Source organism: Macrosteles quadrilineatus, unplaced genomic scaffold (assembly GCF_028750875.1).
Source record: "Macrosteles quadrilineatus isolate MER2022 unplaced genomic scaffold, UCM_ALF_1.0 Scaffold_7__1_contigs__length_78375512, whole genome shotgun sequence".
Lineage (NCBI taxonomy): Eukaryota > Metazoa > Arthropoda > Insecta > Hemiptera > Cicadellidae > Macrosteles > Macrosteles quadrilineatus.
In genome coordinates, this window is record NW_026542600.1 from 43,943,503 (window position 1) to 43,957,322 (window position 13,820).

At 32.5% G+C, this 13,820-nt stretch overlaps 1 protein-coding gene across 2 annotated transcripts in view; it reads left to right on the forward strand.

Moving 5' to 3' along the window:
* LOC128997935 (eukaryotic translation initiation factor 4B) overlaps positions 1-10,645 on the forward strand; it is a 66,014-nt gene extending 55,369 nt beyond the window's left edge. For both annotated transcript variants that reach the window (XM_054423781.1, XM_054423782.1), the window contains exons 11-12: positions 5,523-5,586; positions 8,745-10,645. In XM_054423781.1, coding sequence (XP_054279756.1) covers positions 5,523-5,586; positions 8,745-8,804 — 124 coding nt within the window. In that variant the 3' untranslated portion in view covers positions 8,805-10,645. The remainder of the gene's footprint in view (positions 1-5,522; positions 5,587-8,744) is intronic.
* The last annotated feature ends 3,175 nt before the right edge of the window (positions 10,646-13,820 follow it).

Sequence of the window (13,820 nt, forward strand, 5' to 3'; positions counted from 1 at the left end):
CTCAAAAATTACCCCAAGATCTTGTCGGTGTGGTTCTGGAAACTGAGACTTTAAAAGACAAAAGTGTAAACACTAATTTCATTATTTTGTGCAATCTCATATAGTGGAAAATTAAGGTACCGGTATTTATCTTATTCCATATCTGATCTGGCTTATTTTTGTTCTCTACTATTCCATTTTAGTTTTTTTTTTATGTTTTTTTTCTGTAGGCCGAAGGTTCTTCGACTAACGTACAAGAAGAATTATTTTGAACCTTTATCAATTGTGATCCCACCTAGAAGTCCTCCTACTTATGTTCCTGAATATATGTTCAAGCTGCAGAGAGATATGGAGGAAAGGTAGAATTAGTATGACGTTTTATTTCCACTATTTTCTTTTTCTTTTTTTTTTATCAAAGTACCAGAACTATGAAACAACTTAGGATAATTTTATTGAACTAATGACAGCAATAAGTAGTAAAATATTGGGCTAAACAAAATTCTTAAAATTCATTTAAAAATAAAAATAAACTCCCTTTTCCTATTCACTGTGTGATCAGTCTCAAATCAAGCCCTGCTTTTTTTTATCAGTTTTGATGTTTAAGCTTTTTAGTCTTAAGATGTGTCTTTTTAGTGTTAAGCTGGAAATGTTCATGGACAAAGCTTGCACTTAGGGGCTTTTCAACATTAAATGTTTCACACTTAATTATAATTGTTTTTGGTCTAGATTCTATTCTAGTATATTGATTTAATTAGCTGTAATTTTCACCTAGAGTAACGGATAAGGTTAGGTAAATGTAAATACAATTTTTTGTCTATTGAATAAGAGCGACAATGTAAATGAAAAGTGAGTGGTTGTCTCAATGACAGTATTCATTAAGTCTGTGTACATAAAATTGTTTGTGAATAAGACCTATTTATTTAATCTAATCATTTACTATTAGGGATGGGTTAGGGTTGACACTCAAATTTATCAATTACGATCACTATTAAGCTATTTTAAAACATAATTTATCTCAGTGTAGATATTTTGACTAAAAAGTTGTTAGGTTTTAAATTAATAGCCAAGTGCAATTTTACAGCACACCAGTAAGCTTCAAATGTGCTCTGTTATTTAGTTTTAAGTAATTTTATTGGCTGATACTGTATTGTAATATTTTTGTTAACCTTTTATGCTGGGAAAACCCCCTCTGGGGAAAACAGTTTGTACATTAGCAGTATTGACCTAAAAGAACTGATGTTAGTGATAACCAATGCTTTCCTATTCACTTGTCAATACAGTCGAACCTTGATATAAGGAATTCCTTGATATAACGAATGTTTTTTAATCCCCTAGAACTCTCCATAAGACACAATGTATATTTTACCTCTACATAACGAACAAACCATAGTAACGACCTTGATTTAACAAATTTTTTGTGATTTTGGCTAAAATAAGACACCTCAATGTAACGAATTTATCATTGTCAGAACCTCTAAATTGTGAATTTAACCTCTGCATAACGAATTGTCTACGTCTTTCCCTCGATATAACAAATCCCCCACCCAATTATTGTTTTGGGAAAATCTGTTTCTTTATCAAATTAAATGGAAAGGTGACGCTAACATTCGTCTGCTCCGTTTTACATCTTTGTCTGCTGTCGCTGCGCGCGCGCGCTATGTTGCAACTTGCAACTGAGAACTGATTTCATTCACTGAGGACTGATGACGACGTAATGTTTAGTAAGCTGTGATTGGGCGATATGGGATAACTATGGTGAATTGTACAATTTTTGGATAAAGAGAAACCTAAGAAAGAATATAAAAACAAAACCAAAGAGAAAGAATAGCAACATCGTTATTTTAACATTCCTTTTACGAGTGTTTTTATTATCCTTAAGTTGGCTATGATTATACACTTTTATAATGACTTATCTAATAATTTATTGTTTTCAATACGATTTGTTTCAACAAGCAACACCAATGCTATATGTTAATGATTATTATTGACATTTCTCTGTTGTGATAAATCAGTACTGTACTAGCCTACCGGCCTATCACGCAGTAGTCAGTAGCTTACAAAACTTTCTACTACACTGTTTTGTTTTGTTCTTTACATGGTTTATGACTACGCAAACGCAATACAGTGTTTGGCTAGGTTTTAGGAGGGTTAGAACAAGCTGTGATTTTAAACTTACAGTTTTTAACCTGTACCAAGGTCAATGCCATTGTCATGATTGCGCAATATTCAAGATCCCTCCCCTTTATTATTCCGGATAATTTAGGTTCTACTGTACAATGTAAACACTGTACTGTAAAGTTTTGTAGCCTATGCTACTTTAATTGTACTGTATTTTTATGAGGTCAAATCCCGACCTATATTGACCGACGCTGGTTCTGAACCTCGACTTAGCGAAATTCCTGCAAACCTAACCTCTATATAACGAACCTCGTTTTTACGAAATCCTTGATATAACGAATATTCAGTTCGGTCCCTTCAGATTCGTTATACTGAGGTTGGACTGTACATGTATTTGTATTTCTATTGCTCTACCTCTAATGTTCACATATTGTGGTTCTCTTTGTAGGACAGCTACTCAAGAACAGGGACTTTTAATGACAGTTGAACCCAGTCATACATCCAATCCTAACCTTTCTCCTCCCTTGGTACCTGAGGATGTTAACACATGTGAAGTGTGTAACTTCAACTTTCCTTCATTTTAGAAACTGGTCTAAGTATGATTTTTTTTTTTTTTTTGTAGAAATAAGTACATTTATATTGTTTCATATCTTTACGCCACACTACACTATTTTAACGAACTTTCCAAGCAAGGATTAGGTCCAGAAAACAGCTGTTTGCCGCCAGCTTGATCAAATAAGGTTTCATTACGTACTACTGTACTGTAATGAGTTTTTACCGGACATCAAACGGCTGATTATATTTAGCAATGAGTGGTTATAAACAAAAACATAACCTCTTAGAGGATATTAGTAGTGATTGTTAGTCCATTAGTCGGTGGGAATATATAAGGATTGTACAGATTTTTTATTGTTAAGTTAGCTTAGAGTAGTATGGCGTAAAATATCGTACGTCACTTGTCCAAAATGTGTTTAACAGACTCGTATGGTAATCCCGCACTCGACTTTGTCTCGCACGGGAATGACCACACTCGTCCGGTAAACACCTATTTTCAGGACTAGTAACATAATATACTATTAAACGTAGTCTTATTGATTAGCTACTAAAACTTTCAGGACATTTTGCATGAAGCATAATTATTCAAACAAACCATTTCCAATGAAACCGGTCAAATATGAAATAAATTACCATAATCAACTGTCACTGCCTAGTGGTGACCAAATTGTCAATTCAATTCAAATCAAAGATACTTTATTCACAGATATACAAAAGAATACATGAATGACATTCAGAACAATACATAATACATTATACAGGGTGTCCCGTAAGTAAACAGCCATACTCCAAGAAATGGTTCTATGGGTCAAAATAAAGAAAAAAAATCAAGAGTAACAATTTTTCCAAAATCGCTTCGTTAACCAGATATCTGCCATTTTGTATTTTTTACATAAACATTTTTATTTTACAATTTTTTCAACCGATCTTTATAAAACTTGGTATGTAGGTTAAGGTAGAAGAGCCCCATGTTAGAAAGAAATCATCTTGATTCAACTTAAAATTACAAAGTGGCGGCCATTTTATTTTTTAAAATTAAATTACTCAAAAATGGCCAATTTTATAAAAAAAATGGCAAGAACACTTTTATTTAGCATTTTTAATTCCCTATCAAATGATACCAAGTTCAAAAATATCGAATAAGCAATAGCTTACGATTTTTAGTTGTAAAATAAATGGGACAAACCTGAATAGTTTCTGCCTTATTCTACCCCATTTTACAACTAAAAATCGTAATATTTCAGCTATTTCATATTCGATCTATTAACTTGGTATCGTTTGATAGGGAATTAAAAATTGTAAATAAAAGTATCCTTAGCATTTTTCATAAAACTATCCGTTGTTGAGTGATTAAGTTAAAAAAAATTAAAATGGCCACCATTTTGAAATTTTAAGTTGAATCAAGATGATTTTTTTTTCTAACATGGGGCTCTTTTACCTTAACCTACATACCAAGTTTTATAAAGATCAGTTGAAAAAATCCTAAAATAAAAATGTTTATGTAAAAAATACAAAATGGCGGATATCTGGTTAACAAGGCGATTTTGGAAAAAATGTTTTTCTTGATTTTCTCTTTATTTTTACCCATACAACCATTTCCCGGAGTTTGGCTGTTTACTTACGGGACACCCTGTATAGCCTAATGACTAGATAGAAAACTGATTTATGATATATATATATATATATATATATATCTACATAAATATTTTTTAAATGGCCTATTTATCTTAAAAAAAAGTCCTACTTATTTAAATTATATTTAACTATTCAAAGTGCCTACAAAAATATTTGAGGTTTGAATTTTTAAAAATTTTCTGTAAAAACTATTTATAAATAATATGTCAAAAGTGTTGAGGAAATCATAATACCAGTGTTAAATTAAGTCCAAATATAAGAGGTAATTGAAGTAAAACTTAAGTTTCGTAACCATAAGTCAACAATATGACATAGTCTTGAAAAATCTCAATGTAACAGAATGAAACGGAATTAATTAATAGTAAAATAGAATAATGATAACTAATGTTTGTAAGAGCAGTTGTGCTTTTCTCTTCCTTGTCGTCATTGCTATTTTTGTATAACTAACATTTCCCTTTAATTACTTCCTACTTACACACAGTGTATTTGAAATGCATGTATGCCATCTGGCGCCTGCTCAGCCTGTTCATTCAACGCACCGTCGTCTTGTTACCTTGTATTGCCTCGAGGAGCGGAATCCAAGGATAAAACAGCTTTTCAACATACACCTCACTACTAGTTTTTTTATTAAAGGATCAAATGGTAATAAAATAATTTTTGAGAGTTTTTGTGTGGGCTTTTCTGCAAGTTATTGTGTGGGCTTTTCTGCAAGGTTTTCCTGTTTTTTCAACACTAACTTTTGTTGATATTTTTCAGTTTTAGGATAGCAGTTTTGGTACCACGCTCGCAACTTAAAGTAGAACATTTTAATATGGACATTAGCACATTTTAATTATCTAATTTTACTCCAGGTCCACCAAAACCACAGGTCTAAGTGCAGAACTGGTATCCCAGCTCACTCACTAAGTCACAGGCTATCATCCCTAACACACTTTACCATTGACACCAACACCTTGAACTTATGTATAGTATTTGCCATTCACTCTAAATGTGTTGTAAAACAAGGAATAATAAGTGTTCAAATGGACAGTTATTTAAAGAATTAGCATCGCTTACTGATGCTATTCAAATTGCCTTGCTTTACAGCAATCCTCAAAATAGGGGCCTATTTTGTGTTTTAAGAAAATAGAATCGAATTTGAAACATTCATACTAATTTGTTCATATATTGCTGTTCAATTTGAAGTCCATTCTTTTAATTCAAAATAAATTTATAATTTTATAACTTGGTTACAGAGAGCCAAAACGAGAGATTGACGATTCAATAAGAATGCCTAAGCTTCAAGAACATCAAACCCCTGTGAGTAGGCCTACTTGTTGGACTGTATAATAGATTGTCTGTTTTTAGGTTTATCACTCAAACATTTTACTAACACATACTTTACTGAAGTCCATTAACCGCTAATTGTTTGTATGCACTCAAAATATGATATTATGACTTATAATAAGTGATGGGCCGATTTCAGAATTGGTCGATTCCGATACTGATTTTGATTCCAGAACTTTGGTTTTGATTCTCCATACCGATACCTGTTATAAATTCATTTAATAACACATACTAGTGTACATGTTGCTCGAATTCGAGCAATTACAAAGTATTACAGGAGTTTCAAAACAAATAACAGTCATATTCACAATGAATTTAAAAGAGTCAATTCAAAGATTACCGGTTTGTAACTCAGACCATGTTAATCTTCGTTATTGATAAACCTAAAGCATTCCGGCCGGTTTTCTCCTTCTCAAAATGCCTCGCTGTACAGGCAACACAGGTCATTGATAGAGGGCCAATTGAGAACGAAAAGTTGTTTTGGGGTAGTGTTAGGGCGCATTTTTAACCTAATAGTTGAGCCTATTATGTGTCACTGTTCTGTAGCTGCGGTCGTTATCACGATTACGCCTCCTGTCTATGTTTCGTTGTCGTATTGTCGGAGGCATTTGAAAGAAAAAACAACAAACAAACAAAATATAGCTACACAAAACAACGTTTAATTCACAAATTTAAGTTACAATCATACTAACACGATCTGTCATAGCGACACAAAACAGCGATAGATACACAAATTTAAGATACAACCATACTAACACGATCCGTCTTGGGGGTTATGTTTACACAAACTCAAATAGTAAATAAATGTACTGTTGTATTTGTCACTTCACGTTAAATGTTATATTAAAAGTTCACTTCTGTGTAAAAATAGGTTATGTTTCTTCACCAATTTATTTGTTTCATGGTAACTGTAGGAAAAGTATAATGTGCAACTCGAGTTCAAAGTACAATTGCCTCACTCGAGAAACCATTCCTCACTCGCCTACGGCTCGTGAGTAAGGATTTCTCTCGAGTGAGTCAATTGCTCACTTTTCTCACTAGTTGCACAAATAACTATTGTTTTATTGTAACTGTAGGAAAAATATAATGTGCAACTCGAGTGCAAAGTGCAATTGCCTCACTCGCGAAACCATTCCTCACTCGCCTATGGCTCGTGAGTAAGGATTTCTCTCGAGTGAGTCAATTGCTCACTTTGCTCACTAGTTGCACAAATAACTATTTTCTCAACTAGTAACCAACATAATGATATTTTCAATGGCATTTTTAGAATCTGGATTGAATGTTCTATCGGGAAACGTATAGTTTGTTACAGCCAAATCTATGTAACACACCTTCTAAGTTCGACTTAAATAAGAAATTTGGAAAAAACAGACAAAAATCATAGAAAAGCAGAATTCCACAGGCATAAGATCAGGACATCTGGCTGAGCATGCTTAAAAAATGTGTCCTATTGAATATATTATTAATACAATAATTTACATGTACAGTAAATATGTGCACCAAGAACATGCATAAGACATTAGGCAGGTATTTTTAACCACATATATACTATTTGACAGTTTTTAACAAAATTTTTCTTAAGCAAGTTGTTGCACCCTTTTCATTGTTTTTCCAAATTTGTTATTCAAGTTGAACTTAGAAGGTGTTACATAGATTTTGCTGTAACAAACTATACGTTTTCAGATAGAACATTCAATGCGGATTCTAAAAATGCCATTGAAAATATCATTATGATGGTTACTAGTTGAGACAAACAATATTATATTAGACAAGGTCAAGAAATTTAGAAAAATCTAAAAATGGTTGTTGCCGGAAGTAGGAGTGAGATATAACTATCCAAATTGTGTATTTTTATCGCAATTTGTGTTCATAAAAATAGCTTACAAATTTTCACACTGACTACCAATCATCCTGTATAGATTAAGTAACCCGAAGAAGTCCATGTAAATACTACATTCCACTATTCATACTTAAGTATTATTCATGATCTATGCATGAATATCATTGCTATACATGTACACAAACACTTCACAAGGTAAATATAAATAATTCAAATTCAATAATAATACACCGATTATAAACGCCAAAGTTACACTCACCCCTCGGCAAAGTTGCTATTATGTTAAAAATACATTGACGCAGACCAATGGCCAGTGGACATTACCATCATCTTCTCGTCAAAATTCCATGTCACTACCAAATGTAAACTGTGACTACTTTTACTAACCGCAAACCTAAAATCATCAACATTTTCTGCTATTTAAAATTACATCCCACCAAATCTGTCGGAGTGTCATGATATTTTTGTACTGATCGTACTGGGGTTTTTAGGTTATGAAATAAAACTTTAGATTAGAATCTTATATTTAGCATTCTTATATTATTGATATGGGTTTGCGTTACGTTTAGGCTCATTATAATTGTTTTATCTGTGTTATACAATTGTTCTGACCCGAACCGACCGATTCCGTCGTTGTCCATTCTAATGCTCACACATGAATTAGGTAAAAAAAAAATAATCTAAGTTTACTGTGTTTTGGGCCCACACGGGTTGGATGACTGAGAAAATACAATACGGAAAGTAAATAAAAGAAACGTCTTATAACACTTAAAACATATATTTACGCTTATACTGTTACTCACAAGACGGTAAATATACAAAAAAGGTGGTAAGTGGTACCTATACCACTTACCACCTCTAAGTGGTACCACTTACCACCTTTTTTGTATATTTACCGTCTTGTGAGTAACAGTATAAGCGTAAATATATGTTTCAAGTGTTATAAGACGTTTCTTTTATTTACTTTCCGTAAATTTAATAACACCTACAATGCTGATCAAGAAGTTATTTAAAATACAATATTACAACATTATTGAATGATACATGCATGTTTGTTTATTGGTAATTTTTTTTTTTTTTTTTTTTTTTGTTTAAAGGGATTATCTAGAAAAAAATGGAATTGGACCTGTGTGCTTAGTATTACTGAGAGATTACTGTACTACATTATTCAAATATTCAATATTGTAGAACTGTATAGAAGTTATTATAATAACAAGTTTGCATTGATTACAGTAGTTAAATAATGATTTTGTTAAATTTACATTGTTTTAATAACATCTTTTTGTTTCAGAATTTTGTGGGTTCAAACAAATTTGCTTTTTTGGAAGAGTCCGAGAGTGCAGCAGATTAAGTATCCGTCACTTTTTTCCCATCACTCCTGCTGCCACTTTGTATTTTAATTCAAGTAGACCTCTTCAGATTTATACCTCTTTTGTTTTGTGTTAATTAGTCTATTGTTAGTAAGTTACGATTTGTTACCTGTTGTTATTGTAACTTAAGTTCAAGTAATCAGAATAATTCAACTTAAGGTTCAGGTCATTTGCAGAATCTAATGAATTCAATTTGGTTACCAATCTGGCGCAATTTTGATAGAACTTGTTACAAATTTAAGCTTATATTTAGAGTGTAGACCTTTTGTATAACTGAACTGTTAGTTGCTATCCTATTCTTCTTGTAAATACTGTATATGTCTTAACTTGTAAAATATGGAAACTACAACAAAATATTATAGTAGCTTATTGGTTAATGACTAAAAACAACTACTAAGTAGGTTATTGGGAATAGACCAAAAATATTTTAAGGGTATTTTTTAAAGAACGCTATATAAATTAACAAATGTTTGTTTTGCGAACTGTATTGTCGACTAATGATCGATTAATTTGTAAAACTGTGTGCCATTTGCTCTTTCATGCTTCTCAAAGGTCCATAAACTCCCTTTTGTTCAAACAAATCAGGACTGGATCCTTGTATTAACTAAAAACAGTTTAAAACCATCAAAATGAATGGATACATTCTAGAAACACACATTATGTGCGGAGTGATGTATTAGATGGAAGGCTTTTATTTATGTGGCCACAGGTAAAGTGACACGACAGTGTTTTATACATTGGTGGGGAGTCTAAATAACCATTTAGTCAGTCCATGATCTTTTCCTATTCTATTACTTAATATATTTAGTGAATTTTCTTCCCTTTAGCTTATTTAATTTGTTCTAAGAACAATAAAATGTACATCTTAAATCATTTTAAACAATGGCTTCTAATCAAAGATTAGTTTGTGTATTTGAATGGTGAAAATATCAATTTTAAATGTGTAGTTTGATTTGTTGTCAATTGCTCAGGTAGCACTATTTTTTTTAAAAAAACAACATAGTTGTGGATACTGTTAATTTTGGTTTGTCTCAAAATATAGAGTGACAGCGGGTGTAGCATTTACTTGCAGTGTTTTTGTAAATTCAACTCTGGGGTTGTAAACACTTATGTTGTCGGACTCATTCATTATTTCTTTAAGTTTTTTTTCGGGTGGTTATTTTCATTATAACGTCTAATACAAGAAAATGTTGTGGTGTATTTATAAAATATCTGTTTGTATTATATCTTATCGTAGTATTACATCTTTTGTCTAGAATTTTTATAAGGAAATTAATGTACAGTGAGATTTAGTTGAACCGTGTAAAACATGCTATGATACCTTTGTTAGGTCTTGCTGATTTTCAACTACCTATTGTACCTACTTTATCGTGAACATAGAAATAAATATCTTAACCCATATCTCTGTGGACAGATTTATGTTTATCTACGAATTGATTTTTAACTTAAAACTTACTTCAGTAAATTCTAATGATTTTAACATTCCATGTGATTTAATATATTTAGATGGGATATATAATATCAAAGACAAGTACCTACCGAAACTATAATTTTTTCTCTATTTGCTTGAAGGTTTTTAATAAAAGACTGCTGTATGTAAATGTAAATTCATCGCAATAACTAATAATGTGGCCACAGAGAGCCAAACCGGGCTAGGTCGCTCTGTATTATGTTGCTTAAACTAGTCATACATTGCAAACCTGGTTCTTTTTGGCAACTGTTAGACTGTATGTTTGTTTGTAGTGCCCCAGTACTAGTTTTATATTAGTATTGTTTTCTGTGAGAATGGAACAGTTTGTTATAAATAAACTATGCTATCTTTTATGGTTTATTTCATTTACCAATGGCACCTTATTTGATTTGCACAAATAGTCCAGGTGTTTTAAAATAAAATGTATCTGTCAATTCCCCTATTAGTTCTGAAACAAAATAGGCAGTCAAACTCGAAACAAGAAACAAAACTTAACACTATATATATATTCACAAAACATTATATATTTGTGTATATAGTGTAAAGTTTTGTGTTTCCTGTGCCAGTTTGGACTCTTTCCCATTCAGGTAAGCCTGCTATCCTCTGAAAAAATATTCTGCAATTCGCTTGCAGTGTGATTGATCACAGTTTTATTTGTTTGAAATTTAAACACAGTGAGTCAAGTAAATCAAAATTCTGGGAAGATATGTTTGCATGTAACTATGGACTCCTGATTCCTGGATTGCAAAAATCATACTGGGCAATAGGAGTGTGCGAAGCAGCAAACAATTTTCGATTCGACGCAGCAATTCGATTCAAAGCAATACAGCATTTTTCTATTCATACCTGTCAATAGAGTGGATTAGCAATAATTAAAATTTACCACATTTATGTAATGCAAATTTTTTTTGACGAAGTATCAGGCCTATTCATACATAACATATGAATTTTAGATGAAGAAATATTTATTTTCAATCGTATATTAGGAGAACCTGTATTGTTGGAAATGTCAGTGAGCTGCATTACTTGCCTATTTCATAATTTTTAGTTTGCAGAATCATATTGTTAAAGCATGTTACCTATTTTGTCATATTGATTTCACAAATTAAGATATGTTTGGGTGAAAACAAATAAAAACATTTGTTAGATTTATACTGAAACTTTCAATTGGTTTGCATTGATAAAATCAGAGGATAAATCTACAAAAATACCAAATTCATCAGCCTAAAACATCAATCTTACTAGCAGCACGGCCACCTTTATGTATGCTAGTAGTATCAAGTAACAATTTTTCAGACTTGTGTTATTTTTAGAATGATTTTGGAGTAGCCTATCTAGTTTTGGCTATGTTTACATTAGTAAAGCATGTCTTACACTGCTTACATCAAGACAAAAAAACAAACCCTCTCATCATTTGCAATGTCAAAACAAAAAATTGTAAAACAAAGCAATATTTACATGCAAAGAATTAATTAAATAACAACGCCTTCGTAAAGGAAACGCAACACCAACGTGCTTCTGTACTGTTGCATTGACTTTCTGCAGGCATTTTTCGTATATGGATACAGTAGACCCCCTCTTAACCGATAATCGGATTATCCGCCTTCCATTGTAAAATATTACTGTTTGTTTTAACCGACCTTGCTTTGAGAGCAGTTCGGCTTAACCGCCACTTTCTAGGAATCTCGGCATTTCCGCTCCCACGCTGGGCGATGAGAACTGAACCATACGCTTATCTCCTCAGGATGTGACTAAGAATAAATTATTTTGTATTGATCACAAAAAATGTAGCATACCGTATTGTCAGTTTTTCATCATCGTTCGTAGCGCGATCACATCCTGATCTGATTTGTTATCTGTGTGGCAAATTTATAAAATCGTAAAGTGTGTTACGATTTTGAGAACTGATTATCTTATCGCTAGAATAAACAAACAACGCAACTTGTAGGGAGGGCAGGGAAGGGGGGTTAACAACTCCAAGGTCAAGATAGTTTTTGTTCCTCGAGCATCCAGTGAGAGGCTATAAATAAACATCCTATCCTGTCTTGTAACAAAATGGTTGCTTGTATCTTTAATTTCGACAAAAGGTTCTGTACTGTATTACGGTAGATTTGGAAAGTATCAATTAATTAATACATTACAGTACTAAAGTTATTAAAATAGGAGTTTTTATTGACTCTTGCCTAGTACTATAATCTATTACGTTTACGTTTCTTATTAAATGGTGACCATACAAAGTAGGTATTTAAAGCCAAGTATGAATGGAGATGAGTGTAGGATTCCACTGAAAGTAGGCCTATTTAACTTAACGGTGTTTTGTGTTTATTTATGACTTTTCTATCAATAGGAAAAAATGAGATAAGAGTAGTTTATTTTATAAATAATGCAAGTATGACTTCAAAATAATGAATATATAATTCCAAATGAATAACACTTAATTATGTTATGATTTTGGGATTGCCCGTTTTAACCGACCTTTTGAGTTATCCGACCTAGGTCCGGTCCCATTAGGGTCGGTTAAGAGAGGGTCTACTGTACTGACTCCCTCATGAATCGAATCGTTTATTGACCACCACTGAATCGAATCGGAATTTCAATGCATCACACACCCCTACTGGCCACTGGGCAAGCTACGTAAAGGGTTATGTACGTTATACAGCGATAACTAAAATATTTAGTGTGTGATGCCTGGGATAAAATCTTGCAGGCAAATGAGTGTGAATCAGACCACCCGTGCACATACAGGGTTGGTACGGTCTGGGAAAATCTGAAAAAGTCAGGGAATTTTGAAAAAGTTCTGGAATTTCCCCTGAAAGACGACTACCTTTTTACAGATATGCTAAATTTTGCTCTACATATTTTTGTCAGGGTGATGACTAATGGCAAAAAGAACGACATAAGCACTGATGTGCATTTTTATATAGATAGTTATCGGTACGGAAGAGGAATCAAAATGTATATAGTTTGCAACAAGTTTTGTTTGGGAGTGATTAAAAATAAGAGAAATATTTAAATTTTTTCTAATATTTATTGATTTTGATTAGTCGATATTGACTTACGGTATGCCTGGAAAAAGTATAATATCAGTCTGGAAAAGTCAGGGAATTTTATTTTCCAATTTAGTACCAACCCTGACATACTTTTGCGGGAGTATGTTGTCAACTATAAACGCCAAATAAAGTTATTCCCCATAAATCACATAAGATAAATCCATTGAAGAAAATACTTAGAACATGATCCAAGTAGGGTGTTCCTGAAATGAAGGTCACGGGTTTGAATCTAGAAATTTCCTTATGTTAACCTATATCACATTGTACATTTTTAGAAAAGTCATGCTTAGAGCAACATTTTGGTGGAAACAACTTCTCAATCTCAATTTGTCTCGAAATGGCAGCCATTTTTGTGAATTTTTCGCAGCGATAAAGGGTGAAAACTGTTTACTGATGAAATAGTTAAGATTTGTGCAATGGAAATACTTTAGTAGCAATCAGGGAATACTCCAGAAGTGATGCTATGGTTGATAATA